Here is a 20533-nt window from a genome sequence, read left to right on the forward strand (position 1 = left end):
AAACCAAAATAAACCAATAATCTTCCAGACATACTATACATGAATTATGGCTAACTCGTACCCAAACCAACTCGTACCCAAACCAACTCGTACCCAAAATTGGCGAACTCGTACCCAAAGTTGACGTGATACATGCTAAAAAGATAACAATAAAAACATTTTGATTGTTGAAAATCTTTAATATTCTTTATTATTTTTAATATTTATTTTAATGGAAAAAGAAGGGTACGAGTTAGCCATACTTGGGTACGAGTTCGCCAGTTTATGTGGGTACGACTTCGCCAATATTTGGGTACGGGTTGGTGGGTACGACTTGGAATGGGTACGAGTTGACTATCTCCCCTATACATCAGGTTCGACGAAAGTCGGAATTTTAATGCTATTTGATAATTCAAAGTATCAACTTTATAAACATGAGTAGACGAATTATCCAGATAATCAAAGGTTACGTTCTTTTTTCACCGTGCTAACTCGCCCCTCTTCCTTCATCGTGACGTCATTGTAATTATGACGTCATAATTCAACGGTATCTCAAGAGAGCCAAATGGATTGCTGTTTGGTCAATGAAATCTTTTCATCTGAAATGATTATGGACCTTACGTAAAGATCAGAATTCGCCATGGACCGATTGTCGTTATCAAGACGTCCAAAAATAGCAGAGAAGGAGAAATGTCTACCGGCAGGGGATGGACTACCATCATGGACAACTCTACCGCTCGATGCCAAGTTTCCGATGGTCCCAAATCCAAAAGGGTCGATGGTGTTTTGCTCCACCAATCTATGTGAAACGGTAAGGAATCTGTGAAGTTTGTTGTTCGTTCAATGACGGGGAAATTTATAACAAACTATATGAGCTGTGTTGGAAGTTTTGGTTGGGTGCCGTATTTGTTTTGAGATCTACAATTTTCCCTAGACCGACCTATACTGTATTGTTAGATAGGCATAAGGGATTAGCTAGGCATGGATAGTCGACGACTATAGTATTTATTGCCGACGAACATATTAACTCAAGTCACTTCCTTTTACAAAGATAGATTATGAGTTGTAGCGATACTGGGTACCGCTCGTCTGTCGCTTTGTCGCTAGGAAAGAGCGAAATACCAAAAATTGACGTTTTAACACAGTAGACACCGAAGATGCCATCTGTTCGACAGTAAAAAGGCGTTTTAAATAAACTGCTGGGTCAAAAGCTTTCCGCACAATATAATTCTGCTATTTAAACGTGTTTTTTCAAAGAAATTCCCTGAATTTGTTGATTGGCCGATTTTAGCAAATGTTTGCACGATGAAAATATTGGTGTCAAGTTCATTTTCATTATAATCAAAATTTATTTCCGTTGCCGTTTACATAAATTCAAAAGTTCTTAACTGCACGGATTTTCGCAACATCATTTTTGATGGTATTTTAGTAAGTGTATGAATGATGACGGTGCCACGGGTAATTTAATTTTGTTACTAATTTTATTTCATCTAAGATACGGGGTATTGCGCTTTGGTATTTTACAGGAGGAACTTTATCCACATGCCAAACATCAATATATATACAACCATGAAAGAAGTCAGGGCGAATGATTGAAAAAAGTCAAAAATACAAAGGAAATATAATAATATTATTTAATTATTTATTTACATTTCATTTGATAATATTTTCATTATTATTTAAGAAATTCAAATTTATTTTACAATATGAATTTTTGCAACGCCATTTTGATGATACTTTGGTTAGTTAGGCTTATGAATGACGACGGTGCCACGGGAAATTTAGTTGTGTCGTTACTTTGAATTTCTACGTACATAGGAGGTATTACGCATACAAATTTTACATGAAGAATGTCTAGCTTTTTTCTTTTTCAATGCATAAGATTTCAATAAAATACGATCATGTATGAAAGCAGGACCAGTGATTGAATATACAAAGAAATTATAGCAGAAATAGGTTGTGCGGAAAGACTTTTGACCCGAATCAGCTTGTCCTATCGAGGAATTGAGGTCTAGTCGCCTTGATCTTGATGAAGGGCGAATGCAATTTCTACAGCGCCACAAGTGTATGTGACAATTGATTTTACCCAACATTCAAACTATTGGACAAGTACTCATTAGTAATAAATTGCCATAGGCACTCACATTGTACTGCGCCATTCGACCACCCTACCGAAATTTACCCTATCAAAATTTGAATTCACTTGTAAAACGAAGTAGAAAATCAAATAAAAAATATTAAAAAGAGGTAAAAATGTAATCAAATTGGAATTATGAAGTATCGTGGATGATCTATGGTACATAAATGTCACTTGATTTGTTTTCTTCATTGTCACAGAAACACAAATCCTCGCGCCACTATGACTTTGACCTCAGTGACCCCTACTGTCACGTGTTCTCTAACGACTACCATCCACTTCATGATCGCCACCTCCGGAACCACTTCAGCCAGCCCCAGATGCGGCGTCATTTGCTGAAGAACGATTTCCTAACGGATGACAACAAGGTCGTGTGTACCCTAAAGGAATTCAACAGGTACCGACAATACCTCCGGAGGGTCTGTCTCATGGAACTGGCCAGGGAGCAGAAAATAGAGGTATTCCATTTGGTTTTGATAGTATTACTAAATGTAAAGATAATTTTTTCAATTATTCAATTTTAAATACATTCCTTTTAAAAAGGAACTAAAAGGATTATATATCTTTCGCGGACATTATAAAACAGACATTAATTTTCTGTGAAGTTTTTTGCTTGGCTCTCGTGGTATTCTTATCTCGAAAATTGCAAGAAGTAAAATTCATAAAAAAATATCAACCTTCACAATATACGAATGTTGTAAGATTATCCATTCCCGAATGAAACTGTCAGTGTGGTTTGGGGAGGATTAGTGCTCGAGTGGACAGTAAATAAAACCGCAGTGATATCTCCGATTGTGATATCTTCATTGTAGGCGCCGACCCAATATCGTTACCATTGCCTCTATCAATATTTTTTGAACTAATCACTTAGGAAGAAATGTTAAGAAGATTTAAAGTGGCGATATGTAACTTAGTATACCGGAAGTCGAAAGAGAAGTCACGAGTTTGTACTATTTGACCCATTTTGTTCTGATTTCCAAATTGAAAAAAAACAAACAAAAAACAAAAAAACAAAAACAATTAATACCATGGCAACTCATGACATGGATATCGGGCTATTTCGAACTTCCAATCAAAGTTTCACTCATGACAATTTTAACTGACCACTTATCAACGTTTCTCAACTCAAGAGAATTCCTTAAATTCTAAACTGTAAAATTTCCAGAGAAAACATTATTCGATTTGAGGAAAACATCTTATCCAATAGCTTTCGTTATTTCCAGTAACGATTTTCTTTGGAAATTTTAAGCAAAGGAATTTCCGTTAATTAAATAGGAGAGTATTGTTGACACTGGGTTCTGGAGTGTCATCTTGACTAGTGTTGGAACCTTTCAAAAACGGTAACAGAAAATTGATTTATGAAGTGATTATCACGAGCCTAAAGATAACTTTTACGTTTGGAACCATTCAGTAATCTGTTAACGATTCGAATTTCTTCTTGACAGAATGAAAACTATCTAAACTCTCAAAAGGACACCACCGATAGCACCGAGGAGACGCCGACCGACATACGTGTCCGGCAGGTTCAGGAGAATCTAGAAAAGCAAAGAACAATGACAAGACAGAGGCAAGGTTTTATAACTAACTAGGTCACTGTGGCCGTCACATCTAGGTCAGAGGTCAAAATGCTCATTGAAATATGAAATATGCATTTTAAACAATTAAATACATATACAGAAGAATCTTAACTACTTGAATCAACCACAGAAACTGCAAACTGTACTGTATTAAAAGAAATATCGGTGTCATTCATCTTGTTGACCATGCCAAATAAATGTAAGAATATTTTAGAATGGTAAACTGATCCCACAAAGAAAGTGTTCAACACGCAACGGCCACGTAGACCTTCACCGCTAGGTCAAAGGACTGTGTTTGCTGATTCATATCGCTTGCTTTAAACTCCCATCAGACCTGACCGAATATACTATTCTCCAATACATTAAATAAACGTTCAACATCCAATATCATGTCTAAATGTTCTAACTGTCATGTTTTCGTACCTAAAGGATCGAGCAGTTGTTACAAGATAAGGCAAACCGATTGCAGCGCCGCCTGGGAGAAATGCAAGAAGCGAACACGAGGCGAGATCTAATGCGTCAACAGGACGAGAGCAAACGTCAGGCAGCCATCGCAGAACATCACTTAGAGGTATGACATCAGTGATTTCTGTGGAAAGTTTTGTTTATTAAAAACATATTGTAAACAACAGAAAGCTATGGGAAACCTGTTATAATAAGATGTAGATCTTCACCGAATAAGCAATGAGTATTGGTTTCAATGTTGTTAAGTCGATATGAAAGCAAGTTACATTTCTGTATATGGTGGACAAATGCCATGGAAACCGTTAGGGTTCCAATGGCATTTGCCCGACACACATATTGCTGTCATATCGACTATAACAACATTAAAGCCATTGTTCAATACTTATTAAAAAAATTTACATTGTCTTACCATTTTCGTCAACTTCAAAAACTGAACCAACAAAAAAATGCGCCTTTTTTAATGTCACATGACCCACAGATTTTTAAAAGCCTGAGACACTGGGTGTTATAGGCGTATGGATGCAACTCCCCCACAACATTGTGTGAATGGGAAAATGCGGATCAAATGTGAATATATTAAATCATCACAGAAGCAGTTCTGAATATTTAAAGTGGGGTACATTTTTTTTCAAGGAGAAGAAACGCACTCGAAGACTAATGCAGCGATGGAAACTACGTGAGCGACAACATACAACACGCATGGACGAAAAGAAGAAGCAACGAGTGTTCGACCAGAAAAAGAAGGTAATGAGGTTGTTCCATACGAATTGTTTTAATCCACCACAACGTCATAGAAAGTGGTTTCGAAATGACAGGTTTTCATTCATTCATTCATTCATTCATTCATTCATTCATTCATTCATCTATTTTAACTTTTGAATGTCAACAAATGGCTGCTGTGATGCTGATATGTATATTGCCAAGACTATTATCTACTCAAGTGTATGTTTTTTTTATTCCAGAGCTTCGAAATGTGGGAAACCCGCAAACAAATACAGAGGGAACGTATTGAGCGAGAGGCAGAAATCCTTCGACGTGAGAATGAACGTCGGGATAGAAATATTTCTTTGAGGGAACGTCTGCTCGCGGAACAACGTAATCGAATTGCAGGTGATGAGTCTGTAAATCTAAAATTGTAAAAAAAAATTAAATCAATGTATCCTGTTGGGTTATGACATTATAGGATTCGTGTTTCTTTAAAAATAGTTAAATCCGATATTTTATATTGCAATGTATCATAGATAGACATGTACATAGATATACAAAATGTATATGAATACTAGCTAAAAGTACTCAAATTGCAGGCATTGCCTTTATTGTAGGAGAACACAAATTATTTTTGCATTTTACCGTTAAGCATTTTACTATGCTGATTCAGAATGATTCGCGCCAATGTTGTCGTCTGCTTCAATAGCTTGTATCGTGTCACAGGAGTCCCCGTAAACATTTTCCAGAAAGCCTCCGAATGAAGAAAATGTGACAAGGGAATGGACTTTTAATTCAATTAATCAGGAAACTTGAACCTATAGACGTATACATGCATAATTGTTGGTTGACTTTGACTTTTATGTACATTGCAGCACAACTAAATTCCATGAAGGATACAATGCGGAGACAAAAGGCGGAACGCGAGGAACGGTGTGCCCGCCGCCTTGAAAAGAAACTTGCTCTGGCTGAGCTCAGAGCTTGGGCGCGGCACCAGGGTTGGTACAATATACATTGGTTTTAGTACGCTGTTGAATGACAGCAGTATAGTTAAATGTGTTTGTCTGTTTTCACGGAGTTTAACATCCTCGCAAATATCATGGACATACGAGGACGAGTGTTATTAATATGTTCATTAACACAATTTTAACTGTAAGTTAACCTCTAGAGAAGGCTTTTGTCACCACGCAATTTGTTATAACGACGCAATTTGTAATAAAAATTTCAAAGTCTTTTTTACCGGATAAATTGTCATCAGATGGAAAGACAATCTTCATTTGGTACATGTTTCGACCTAATGATATTGGAAAAAAATACTTATTTATTACTTATAATGACATTGGAAAAGTTATTACAAATTGCGTCGTGTTGCATGTGCACATCAACGCAATTTGTAATAAAAGTTACAAGTTTGCTGGCTGTACAGCGACTCGTTTTGTCATAATAAGTAACTACATATTGAAACTTTCCTTTGGCCCAGTGCTATGTTTCATTCATGTTGTCATGACAACAGCGATTTCTTGCCGACTGCAAGTTAGAATATTCAGATTGCAACAAAGAAAGAAACGTTGTATCTTAGGCAAGTATATTGACTAGGGCAAACTGAAATACAAAGTAGATACATAAAATGAAACAGTATCGCTTACAACAAATATCATGCTAGAATAATTATAAATTAGAATTAAATATAAGCATTAGGAATTAGGAATAGCAAGTAAAAATAGGAAATTAGAAATTGAATTGAAATAAAGCATTGGGAATGAAGAATAGCAAATAAGAATAAGAAAATAAGCAGTTAGAATTTTGACCCTGTCGGCGTTCCATAGTTTTGTCCTGCAATGATAGGCATCTCATTTGTTGTCCCCATTATCAAATTTCTTTCTACAGGTGGGAATAACCTTATTATTGGAGATTATCATATTTAAGTCCTTTACTCCTTTCATGATTTTGTAAAAAAAACAACACACCAGCAAACATTTAAAATAAACGGTATAATCGGATAAAGTAAGCCTACAGTTGTATCGTGCAGGATATTGTTTTGATATATCTTCTAAGATCCGATATTATACCATAATACATGGTAGTGCAAACAGTTTGAGTGACTTCTATCAGTATCAAGATTCTATGACATATAATATAGTATATTGATTAGATTTTACATGTAAGTTTTAACGACATTTAGTCCAGCCAGCATGGGAATATTACACGTGTACTACAGAAACCCTGTTTATATAACTAATCTATAGTAACTAAATTCAAATTAAATTGAATTTGTTAGGAAGATTTATTTCAGAAGCCTATAAACGTAGAATTGTGTAACTACATTATTACTGCAATGTATTTTTCAAAGTGCTGCTCTCTGTCCGATATTTGTATGTTCTTCAATCTGTCCGTTCGTCCGCCTGTTCCATTATTTTGATACCTGTACAGGTGTAAGGATTAACCGTTCAATTTCGATATACCTTAGTACGTATAACTACATATTAATTCAAAGTATTATCTAAGGATTATATGTATGAAATTTCATATCATTACTCTAGGTGGAAAATGTGTACCGCTTTAGTATTATGTAACATGTACACTGTAGAGTGTGAGATTTTGTGTGACTGTATCATGTATATGTATATATATGTTTGTTAAAAACCGATGGACCGAAAGGCCTAAGGTAATAAAAGAATTGAATTGACACATACTTAGATTTACACTCGAATATGTATAGAACTAAGTTACTTTATGATATAGAAGTAACACTACAGGTGAAGCTCGTGATATGATTTTGATGTTTCAAACTAAGAGATCAGTTACATGTTCCTGTCCAACATAATGTTCCTTTGAATATACGTGCAAGACATGCTGATGTGCTGTAAACCCTAACAAAAAGAACTTAAGTGATGGGTTGGGGGAGTAGAAAAGCTGATTTATCATGTTACCTGAATTATTGCTAAAAAGGCGAATGTGTTGATATCTCCATTCTCCAAATATGACACTGACATTAGGGAGATTTTGCTTGTACATGTATACACAGGTAACAGCAGACTGCCAAACACCTGCCGTCGTCCAAATATTGAACCTCTCGAATCTACCAGCAATATTGATCAAAAATGTATATATATATATCACAATTATTTTACTTTCAATGTGAGGTTTATTCATCATGCCGTACACCTTGGGTGGCGCAGAACTCTAAACGGACATTCTACCACTGAGCTACCTGGTCGCCAATGATCGACCTTGTCTAGTTCCGCTACATTCATCCCTCCTTTTTCAATTCTTCACCCCCAAAGACCACAAGTTTGGATATCCCCTTGCTAAGCATACTCCTAATGCTTTAAACAAATGTAGGTGAGACCTCCAATTATGTAACAGGAGAAGGAGAAAATATAGCAGCTAGACCGGGATTCGAACCCGGGACCCTCCCAACGTTAAACGGACACTCTACCACTGAGCTACCTGGTCGCCAATGATCGAACTAGTCTAGTTCCGCTACATTCATCCCTCCTTTTTCAAGTCTTCACCTCCGAAGACCACAAGTGCGGATATCACCTTGCTAAGCATACTCCTAATGCTTTAAACAAATGTAGGTGAGCTCTCCAATTATGTAACAGGAGAAGGAGAAAATATAGCAGCCAGATCATCTACATCATCTGGCTGCTACATTTTCTCCTGTTACTGCAGATCTGGACTAGGTCGGAGAGACCGGGGTTCGAACTCTAGACGGACACTCTACCGCTGAGCTACCTGGTCGCCGTGACGACCCAGTCCAGTTCCGCTACAGTAACACGGATCACGTGGTAACGTTACTGTACTCACTCAATCACTCTTCCTGACAAAATTTCAAGACAATTTTGCTATCGTTTCTTCTATCCAAGCTTAACACTGCTGTAAATATATCCCATTGCATCTTCATTCGTGTGTCATGTTACAGACACATTAACGCAGGTGCATTGGCGAAGCCTAGACTGACCTCTTGTCTCTAGAATATTAAAACTATAAATAAAATTTAGCTTTCTGATTTTGGTCCCTTGGATATGTGTATTTCAATGTGCTCATTCAATTTTGTGGTAGTCTGCTTGGAAAAAGAAAATGGCTGACAGACAACCATCTAGGATTTTGACAATTGGAATTTGTTGTCGCTATTTCTTGAAAAGGGCTCCAAGGATAATTCTCAAACTTCATATGTTGGCTCCTTGTGGTCTCTAGTTACGCCCATTCAATTTTGTGGAGGTCTGATCGGATAAACAAAATGGCCGACAGGCGGACAATTGGGATTTTTGTGAATGCAATGTGCCTCGTCTACACAGCTCGTCTGTTTATAATGACCGATGAATTCAAGGAGTGACCCTGGAAACACTTTCTGTCGTGAATATCTTGCACCGTTACACCATCAGATATATCTTGTTATCAACTGCTTTAATGTTCTTCTTAGAAATACTCTCGGCTTGGTATTTCACTTTTGCCACTCCCAGCGGGTGAACAAAATAAAACATCTTTTACACACATGTATGCTTTAACAACTTTTCCTTCATTAGGTTTCAGCCTTCACAGAGAATTGGTGATAGCTTCATCCATGTTAAATTCAGATATAACATAACTAATGTTGAAGGTGTCTAGTCAAAAGCTCCGTGTACACATGAAAACAGAACCCCCTGTCCCTCTCCCTCCACTCCAGCTGGGAGTCCAGGGTAATAAAAGTTGTTCCAGGTCCCAATCTAACCGCACACTCTAACCACACTGGATCAAAACAATAGAGTTACGGTAATGTATATTAGCTTGACCTTTCTGTACTCAACAATATTCCGGGGAGTGTTTTTCCAGATTTGACCAGACCCTTAGTTTCAAACTAGGGGCAGATGATCCAGTGTTAGAATTTAGCTGGGCAAAAAAACTTAGGGTCTGGTGGCCAGTCTATGACGAAGCCGTTCAAGTAAAGATTTGCCAACAACTTCCCTTTGACGGCGCAATTTATTTATAGTGTGTACTAACATACGGTATGTCGTAAACGAAACAAACTTCGCTGAAATAATAGTGATTATTATGACTAGTCATTATAAATGTAAGCTTTATTATGTTTTATTGTAAACCTTTCATATATGAAAATACATTTCCAAATTTCCGATAAAAGTTTACGTCATTTCGATTCAATGAAAGGACATTCCCTGACACGGATTAGGCTTAGGAACCTAATTCACACTTGGCAGCTATCACAAGAAAACATCGTTAATAATAGCTATTAACTGGTTCCTATAAAATATTATTATTCCCCTTGATATTATATATGATTTGGTCTCCTTAATCCATATGATTTACATTTGTTCCACTTAATACGTATGGTATATATTTGGTCTCCTTAATCCATATGATTTACATTTGTTCCCCTTAATACGTATGATATATATTTGTTCTCCTTAATACGTATGATATATCTTTGTTCCCCTTAATACGTATGATATATATTTGTTCTCCTTAATACATATGATATATCTTTGTTCCCCTTAATACGTATGATACGTTGGAAGTATACTGTGACCGTGAAGTTTGAGTTTGATTGGCTGAAGGGAACTTGAGTTATTGCATGGAAACCAATTTTCTATTAATAATAACAGTGACTTTGACCTTTGAACCTGAAAAGCAATCCCAAGCAAACACTTTTGGTAAGGAAGCACAGTGTGAAGTGTGAGTTTGATTGGCCGAGGTAACTCGAGTTATTGCATGGAAACCAATTTTCTATTGATAGAAACAGTGACCTTGACCTTAAACCTTTGAACATGAAAAGCAATCCCACGCAAGCACTTTTGGTAAGGAAGCACTGTATGAAGTTTGAGTTTGATTGGCCAAAGGGAACTCAAGTTATTGGACGGAAACCATTGTGCGGACGACGCCGACGACGACATACATGTAGTAATACCTATATGTCACCCTTTCAAGGCCTCACAAAAAGGACGATGTACATATGTCTGTTCAACACACATTAGAAATGTAGTGAATCCGAATCTATGTTGCTCCGTTAATACTGAGCTTAACATGTATACATATTGACCTACACATGTTAATATGATCTCTAAAAATTGTTTTAAGTGTACCACAATTTGTTGGAGAACAGTTTGTTTAATGGGATCTAAAACACTCATCAAAAGATTTCCAATCGACGGTCTGACTTACGTCTGAGTACCGTTCGTAAGAATAGAATTAGGTCGAAACATGTACCAAGTGAAGATTATCTTTCCATCTGATGACAATTTATCCGGTAAAAAAGACTGAATTTTTTTATTACAAATTGCGTTGATGTGGAAATGCAACACGACGCAATTTGTAATAACTTTTCCAATGTCATTATAAGTAATAAATAAGTATTTTCCCAATATAATAAGGTCGAAACATGTACCAAATGTAGGTTATCTTTCCATCTGATGACAATTATCCGGTAAAAAAGACTTTGAATTTTTTATTACAAATTGCGTTGATGTGCACATGCAACACGACGCAATTTGTAATAACTTTTCAAATGTCATTATAAGTAATAAATAAGTGTTTTTTCCAATATAATTAGGTCGAAACATGTACCCAGTGAAGATTATCTTTCCATCTGATGACAAATTTATCCGTTAAAAAAGACTGAATTTTTTTATTACAAATTGCGTCGTTATTACAAATTGCGTGACAAGGCATTCATTTTGCATGTTTTGAATTTAAGCCTTTACCAATCTCATTCAATATCAATGCGACGTTATACTTATATTAACATTCCAATGACAATTGTAAGCTTCTAGGTACGATTATGTTTTGCCGTTCTAGGCAAGAGAAGGCGAGCACGACGAACCAGATTCAGAAGTATGTGGAACTTGGGAGATACCATGAACAGACTTATCTTAGGTGATGATGATAACGACCTTCTCCAAGGTATCGTCTTATCTTAATCTTACGCGTGGAAACTTAACTGTAATTAACGAAATATCCCAGTGGAAATTAATCATAATGTGATCTTTAAGCACTGGACCATGTTCAGTAAAGAGAGAGATGATACAAGGCATTCTAATCTGTACTACTTGATTCAAGTGAGCCCATCTCAGCAACGGAACGTGTTTGTTTCTTGAGCGAGGATGGTCGCGAGGCTTCGGCCTTGTCAAAACAGTTTATTTCACTGTCTGATCCTTACCGTACGATTCACAATGTGTGTAGCAATCGAAACGTATTGTGGGATTTTTCTGTACAATAACCTCGCGTATAGTGTAGTTGCTGCAATATTTTTCTGTCGTGTATGTAATACTATACATCATATCAGGACCTGTCCAGATCCGATAAGTTGTTGTGTGATGATTGTAGATAGAACATCCGCCTCTAGTTTCCTGCAGATGCTCAACGAGGCTGTGGACGATCTGCACGAATCTCCGGAAGAGGTGAGTGGGCTGATAATCACACTTCCTTTTACATTTCGGAAGCTTTTTTAAGCTCAAACTTATTTTGATACACTGCACGATCAATAATTTAAGAACCCGTCAGTGAGCTAAATTATCTGAAAAAAAATATGAAAAAATAAGTCTTTGTTGTTTGATAATATACATTGAGATCTAAATAGTTTATTTTTATTACATTTTCCTACATTTTGTTACTATAGATAGTGACGTAATGTTACGTGATTTCGTGGTACTCTATTGAGGTCACCATAATTTTGACATGGGATTCACCGTCACTTTGACCTCAGATTCACCATTACTTTGACCGAAGGATCATCGTGACTTTGACCTAGGAGTCACTGTGACGTTGACCTAAGGATCACCGTATTTTTGACCTAAGGATTCAGCGTGACGTTGACCTAAGGATCACCGTATTTTTGACCTAAGGATTCAGCGTGACGTTGACCTAAGGACAACCGTGACTTTGACGTAAGATTTACAATGACTGTGACCTAGGGGTCACCGTGACTTTGACGTAAGAGTTACCGTTACGTTGACCTAGGATTCACCGTTACGTTTACCTATGGGAAACCGTAACTTTTACCCAGGAGTCACTGTGACGTTGACCTGGGGATCATCGTGACAATGACGTAGGGTTACCATGATTTTGACTAAGGAATTACTGTAACTTTAATCTAGGGATCACTGAACTTTGACCTAGGGATCACTGCAACTTTTCCAGCAAATGTGGACCGTAAAATTTAAATCGTTGAAGGAACATTTATTTTGAAAAGGACAAAAATGCATGCATCACCTATAGAGTGTATGTGGTTATTATGTTGACATCGCCACTATCTACGTTAAAATTCAAATCAGTGCAGACCAAATAAACAAATGACTAACCCCTAAAATCATTCTTATTATATTATCATAATTCTGAACACTTGATTTGTATTGTCCTTAACTGATAAAATCAGTTATTCGGAAAAGAATCGAAAGGAGCCAGGGAAGAGGACGATTTCCTCATCAGGGAACAGGCGAGGCAAATAGTGGATTCGGTCATCACCAAAGTTACCACGGTAAGGATGACATTGCAATAGAAATCCATACTTTGAGGGCGTAATCTGCTGTAAATCATGTTTGTTTGGTGCGTAATCTGTTGTAAACTATTATTAGTTTGAGGGCGTAATATGTTGTAAACCATGTTTGTTTGAGGGCGTAATCTGTTGTAAACTATTGTTGGTTTGAGGGTGTAATCTGTTGTAAACTATTGTTGGTCTGAGGGTGTAATCTGTTGAAAACTATTGTTAGTTTGAGGGTGTAATCTGTTGTCACCTTTTTTGGATTGAGGGCGTAATCTGTTGTAAACTATTGTTGGTTTGAGGGCGTAATCTGTTGTAAACTATTGTTTGTTTGAGGGTGTAATTTGTTGTAAACTTTTGTTGGTTTGAGGGTGTAATCTGTTGTCAACTTTTGTTGGTTTGAGGGTGTAATCTGTTGTCAACCTTTGTTGGTTTGAGGGCGTAATCTGTTGTAAACTATTGTTAGTTCCATTGGAATGTGTTGCCTCTCTTCATTGTCTTTTCAAAACAGGCACTTAACTATCTGGAAAAGCCATCAGGTATCATTTTCTTTTGGTAACATTCTTGGGTCACAGAAACATTGACATCTCGAAAAAAAAGATGTCACAGTTATTTCAACAACTAGAATCATTGACACAGAACTTGTCTTTGCAAAGGACTTAATTTAATGAACTACTTTATGTATTTTAGGAGCTTTATCCCGAATATCTGCGCTCAATGGAACAAGAAACACAGGGAGGTAATTAATGCATAGTTACATCATTTGTCATACACTTGTAAAGCTGAATTATCTGTCATTGATGAAAAATAAATTCATAATGACATTCCATTTAGAGTCTTTTACTTTGAGAGCCCCCCCCCCCCCCCCCCTCCTTAGTTATACTTTTGTGCCACATGTACCCCCTTGAATGAAATGAGCAGGTCACATCTTATTGTATTTCATAGAAACGTGAATTCTTCATCTTATACATTTTTGAATATATTTTGATTGTTTCTGAATAAATATTTTTTATGTACTAGAATTTTATATTAACGTAATTGCAATAAAAATAAATGAAAAATAAACAATATCATCTCGATTTGTGTAAACGCAGGTGGGAAATCACAGGGAAAAGCCGTCAAGTTTGGATGTGAGCGAATTATAACCACCTACCCACGTCCATCCGTCGACGCAGATAATCTTCGTCCTGTCGAGGAACATGTTCTGACACCTGTGCCCTCCACGAATTTGATTTCGCCATCACTCGGAGGCAACGAAGATTCGGACCACGTGATCGTAGCAAAAATCTTAAATCGCCTTCTTGTCGACCTAAACGACAAAAAGCTTTCCAAAGAGGAGCTTGTTAAATTGACATCGTACTCGTTGCAAATACTCAGCTCGACAGATCAATCTTCGCCAAATGATGATCTAGCTGAACTAGAGACTGGAGAATTGTACGAAAGCGCTGTTGCCGACGATCTGGTACATTTTACAATCAGCAAGATCGCAGACGAAGTGAAATCAGGTCAGGTGAGTAGCGAGGAGTTGACGGGATTGGCACTGTCGGCTTGGGATATGTGTTACCCGTCTTCTACAGAGGACGGGGTCGTGGACACGCTTATAGATGACACTATACAACAAATCATATCTGACAAGAGTTTCGACAGGATTTCCTCCGTCCACGACTTCATGCTAGATGAGTTTATTGTGAAGACGCTGAATGAAGTGAGCAACGATCTCCAGTCTGGAAATTTGCCAATGGGTGTGATATCACAGATTCTTGAGCAGATGTCGGAGGTGGTGGACGATATTCCTGTTGGTGACGCCGACGACAAACCTGATATGTTCAGGCGTTTGTTGGTACGGGTGACTGAAGATGTCTTGTCTGAATGCAGCGACACGCTATATAAAGTCGTTAACGTCATCATTACGTCATATCACACATACAGAGAATCATCAACACAAGCGCTTTCGGAGTTGGTGGCTGACACATGCGGACGTATCTCTATTTATCTGAATACAGGAGAGGCCAATGATTCAGATATCAACTTCGAAACATTATGTGGCATTGCAATCAAAATATGTCCAACGGCATTATCCTCACAACAAGTTTGCGAGTTGGCAACTAGCATCGCAAACATTCTTCAGATTCAGACCAATGGGCAGAACGTGGATGTAGATAACATTATACAGCTGTCGAGAGGTCTTATACGCAGAGCCGGTGTTGGTAGTCTTTTAAGAATAGCTCGCGTCATTTTAGATTCGTGTCAAAGTATCGTTGATACAGTGGAAGCAGAGGAAGAGAAAATAGAAGGGGAAAACAAACAAGTTTTCCTGGAGGACGTTACCAACTTTGTAGTCGACATCCTGAAGTTGGTATCAAGAAGTATTGATAGAGGCAACTTTACCGAGACTGATATACAGGAAATGACGGAGCTTCTTCAACACGTAAGTCGAGGCAATTCATTAGCCCCTACGCCAGAACCGGACAAGAAAGTTCTTCTTGTCAATACATTGGCTTCTATACTTGATGACGTGGAGAAGGGCCGATTGAGTGCGGAGGAAATGCAAGAACTAGGAAATCATCTCAGATCTTGCGGAGAGCGACTCTTAGGTTCGTCACCTATCGGAGAAAAGACGAGTCGTGTGGCTTCCTTTACTAGTACTGCTGTGGCAGAGAATGTTGTCTCCCATGTATTGTCTTCCATTCAAAATGACATTGATAGAGACGTGATGAACACGGAATCCCTTAAAGAGCTCGCAGTGTGCATACTCAGGACGAGAACGTCCAAGGACAAGCTGGATATAGACAGTGATGAATGCTTAGTAAAGGCAGTGCGCTCCAGTCATACTCATCCGTCCCCCTGTGAGTCCAGACTGGCAGAAGATGTCGTCTTTGCAACGATTGACAGCATTGTCAATGACTTGAATGAAGGCAAACTGTATCCCGACAGAATAACGTCATTAGCTTCGTCGGTAATATCATCCATGGCTATTGGATTTGTTAAAGCTGAAGATTTGGACAGACTGGATCATACAATGAACAAAATATTGGACTGTCTCCGTGAAGACACCATTGACAGAGAAGAAGCAAAGAGAATGTTTATCACGATACTGGATCAGTACAAAACTAACTGGAGCACAATGCCACAGGTCCAAGATGTGTCAGTCATGTCATCTTCATCTCAAATAGCAGAATCTATAATTCGTGCAACGCTGAAAAAAATCAAACGAGATATACGGAGTGGAGCATATACTGACGCCGAACTACTGTCATTAATGGGGAGCATATGCGACGATGAAGACCCTGCAGCTGCTGATGATATTGTCAACCTGATATCTGCTACTATCCAAGAAATACGACAATCTATAGAATCAGAAACAATATCGCTCGAGGCTCTGTCAAACTTCCTGTCTCTCTTCAAATCACAGAAGCAAACAAAACCAGAAGACCTAACGATGGAAATAGCAAAGAGTAAGTGCCAAGAAGCCACAAGGGATATTGCTCGATATGGAGGAAGAAGTGTTTATATAAAAGACGTCCTCAAATGTATCGCCACCAGCAAAAAAGATTCAAATACGGGACCAGTGGCTGTCTTACAAGGTCTACTACAGGTAATTGATTCCAACATTTTGACAAATTTCATTCGTGTCACTCTCCAGAGAGTTTTGTCAGACATTGGTAGCACAGACAGAAACGGTAAACCTCAACAACAGATGTGTGTCAGATCGGATGCACACCTGCAGTCTGTGACGTCACTTATAGCTCACAACGTGGTAAGAAACTTGATGGCCAGGATCGATCACACGCTTGTAGTGCAAGGAAAGTTATCGTCGGATGACGAGCTTCTACCAGTCACGCTTAACTCGAACGATTATGACTACATATACAGCCTTTACGAAAACGAACCAGACACGTGCGTATCTTACTCCCCGAATGAGATCGGAGGACTGATCCTTGATACACTCAATAATATTGTTTCCAACTTTCGTCTCGAAAGGTCAATGTCACCGTCAGTCGAAAAGGTATCGTCTGACATTTTGCACGATTTTGTTTTGGAAAAACTCCAAGGCATTGTTGAAGGCATGCAAGATCAGATGACACTGGGCCAGCAATGGCAATACAATGGATCAGGGGAGCTGGGGACGCAGGATTCCAAGTCGAAAGTTGCATCTTTCCTGGATATGAATGACAAACAAGCTACCTGTTTTGTAGCTGAGATCTTGCAAGACGTCGTACACGATATGTCTTCAGAAGTTTCAGCTGCCCCACGTCAATACAGTAAGGACGGCATTGTCGATGCACAAACATCAACCTTGACTTTGGAGGTGGAAAATATTGTTGTAGCAACACTTCAAGATATTGTTGATGACTTCACCGATACCGAACGAGAGTTCTCACAGAAAATAAAACAAGAGATTACAAAAAGGAAAACATTGGATACTTTGGTGCAGATAAAACGAGATGTGGTGGAAGGCCAGGACACCGTTTTGAAGGAAGAAGTGTTGCGTATCATAAAATCTTCGGTGAAACCTGGTCCAAATGAACCAGAAACCGACTTCGTTGAAAATACAATAAATTCAATTATCAGCAACATTGAAGTTGACAACATAAAGGCGTCAGATTTATACCAATTAGAACCACTAGAAGAGGCAGGTGACAAAGGTAATATCGTCGTCCCATCTACAGTAGGCGCATATTCTCCTAGTTCTTGTGAAGAAAGGAGTGGAGGCTTAGACCGACCATCCGTTAGTCTTCAAAAGATGATCGATGTGACAAACAAGATGCTTAAATTCCACGAAGAGGAAACACAAAGAAACCACGGTACTTTATTTCTCAGTGCTGATTTGTCTGTTATTCATAGAAGTCATGCTCTCCTGAATATTGCGAGCGCTCTTAGCCACTCGATTCATACGACAATCGAAAATGTGAAAGAAGGCAAACTATCCGACAATGAAATCGTAACTCTGGCCACGGCTCTCTCTCAGACCATGTTAGATGGCGGGGCTGAGAACGTCCTCTCAACTGCTTCAGTTGACGCGTCAATAGAAGATTTCATCGTCGTGATGCTAGAAGAAAAGAAACGCGAAATAGAAGAGAATGGGTTGGACTCGATAAGTATCGCAAATGCTACAGATCGCTTACTTGGAATACAAGTAAAGGACAAGGATGTGGCAGAAAGGAGTGGAAGCGTTTCTTCCGTTTCATCAGAAAAAATTGCTGATTTTGTTCACAATATTTTGCTGAATATTGCAAGCAGTCTCTCCCAGATGGACGTAATGAATGGTAATCCTGTGGGAGGCGCATTTGCCGAAGAAATTGAAAAAAGTGAATCGGTTGAAACACAGCATTCAGGAACCGGAAGTATAAGTAAACAAAATATCAACCCAAATGCAGTTCTTCCGAGAATCAACAAAGGATCCAGTAGCTCGCACATCATCCCAACAAAGATGGAACGTTTCACGGAAGTTGGCCAACCGACCGCGTCAGTGTTAGAAAAGGAAGTAAAGGTTGCGAACATGCCACAAGAACACCGCCCTCAGAAGGATAAACGCACTGTATGTAAAAACCAATCTAAAACTGAAAGAACAAAACAGAATCCCAAACAGACAGAACCTACAAGCTTTTCAAGAAAAGTGACGGGATACCAATCATTAGATCCGACAAAGAAAGAAAGCGGCCAAGTTTCAACTCCTATCAACAGGCGACCTTCGGTTCAATCAGTTCGCACTTTACAAAAAACGCCGCAAAGCAAATGTGGACGACATGCGACTCAAACCAAGGTTTCAACTGTGAAGTCTGTCCAACCTTTACACAACAACACACACAAGCAAACACTTCCTACGCTGTCTCCAGTTTTGGATAAACAATCCCAACAGCATTCGCCGGTAGTCGTTAAAGGGAAAAAGCCACGTACAGACGGAAAGTCAAATCAGAATGTGACGAAAGGCCATGTTCAAGATCGCTTGAAACCACAAAGAGGTGTGCCAACCATTCAAACGCAGACGAGAGATCCCAAACATGGCACAATTAGCAGGCCCGCTCAGAAGAAAAACGACGTGGTATCTGAGGACTGCAGGTTTAAAGGACAGGGAGACAAGAAAACAAGCAAAACGTCAACACTTGAAACGCTAGCGGCTGATATTCCAGCACCACTGAATCTTGTGCCTTATTCTCCTCCCGTCGACAAAAGGCCTATCCCCATGGAGGTGCAGTCAATTTGTGGTTCGCACAAAACGAGGATCCGAGTTATTAAGGATAACGGTAATGTGTAAACGGAAAGTGACTAGTTTTACGACATAACATAGTCGTTCAATTTTTTTTCTTTCAAATGTCTGTTGGAAAAACGAGTATTAGACAACTGAATATCAGTCTGTAGAAGGATATATCTTTGATAACGATTTTAGTAAGAAGGTTTAATAAAAATCATTTTGATGGTTTTAATATTGCACAATTTGATGGAACTTTATACATGAGTTTGTCCTTAGTAATACGTATTTAGTCTGACTTTTATCAGATTCATATAACTGACCCAAAAATATTTGATATAGTTGAAAATAAAAAAGTTGTGTTTAATGAATTCCTGTTTCATTGATATTTCCGTTTCCATGACAACGCCTGGATATAAATCAACAGAAAAGAAAGAAATTTGACTGCAAACTCATTAGAGTGTACATCCACATCATGCCAGAACTGTAGACACTGACAGCGTCAAATTGGCTATTTAGACTAGAGGACCACGCTGTCAGTAATAACTGGGATCTATACAAGACAGCAAACATTTAGGGAAGCTTTGAAATGCATCGCAATGATATATGATGCTTGTGTATAATTAAGCTCCGACATTCATAACAACTACAAATACCATAGCAATTTTATAGGTTTTAGGTTATTTACTGGTTTACCACCCTTTGGTATATGTTCCGTCAGCGTTCCCATAGCAACACATCCCTATGCTTTAACATTTACATTTTCAAATGCAAATATGGCATCATATGCAGGATTAATAAAATCTTCGTCTACATCGAGGGTGTGACGGAAGTCACCAACGCAAGGGGTGATAGCCTTGGTTGTCTTACCCGAATAAACTGCCGAGGGTAAGACAATCAAGAATATTACCCTGAATGCCCAGATTTCCGTCACATCCTCAAGGTAGACAGTGGCTATCATTCTCCCATCATACCATTTTATATATATACAAACATGGCCACTCGCA

The 20533-nt window shown here is 38.4% G+C and overlaps 1 protein-coding gene across 2 annotated transcripts; it reads left to right on the top strand.

Moving 5' to 3' along the window:
- Positions 1–515: 515 nt before the first annotated feature.
- On the top strand, positions 516–19897 carry LOC117336092. 2 transcript variants are annotated; one of them, XM_033896469.1, is made up of 12 exons: positions 516–790; positions 2317–2574; positions 3562–3683; positions 4123–4264; positions 4792–4902; positions 5121–5268; positions 5739–5861; positions 11656–11760; positions 12184–12257; positions 13232–13333; positions 14027–14075; positions 14431–19897. In XM_033896469.1, exons 1-12 carry the CDS (start codon positions 620–622, stop codon positions 19590–19592), a joined length of 6567 nt encoding a protein of 2188 aa, XP_033752360.1. In that variant the 5' UTR covers positions 516–619; the 3' UTR covers positions 19593–19897. The 2 variants fall into 2 exon arrangements, with proteins under 2 accessions (XP_033752360.1, XP_033752361.1); XM_033896470.1 differs by having other exon boundaries at positions 11656–11733.
- The last annotated feature ends 636 nt before the right edge of the window (positions 19898–20533 follow it).

The sequence above is a fragment of the Pecten maximus genome, chromosome 10 (assembly GCF_902652985.1).
Source record: "Pecten maximus chromosome 10, xPecMax1.1, whole genome shotgun sequence".
NCBI classification, from domain to species: Eukaryota; Metazoa; Mollusca; class Bivalvia; order Pectinida; family Pectinidae; genus Pecten; species Pecten maximus.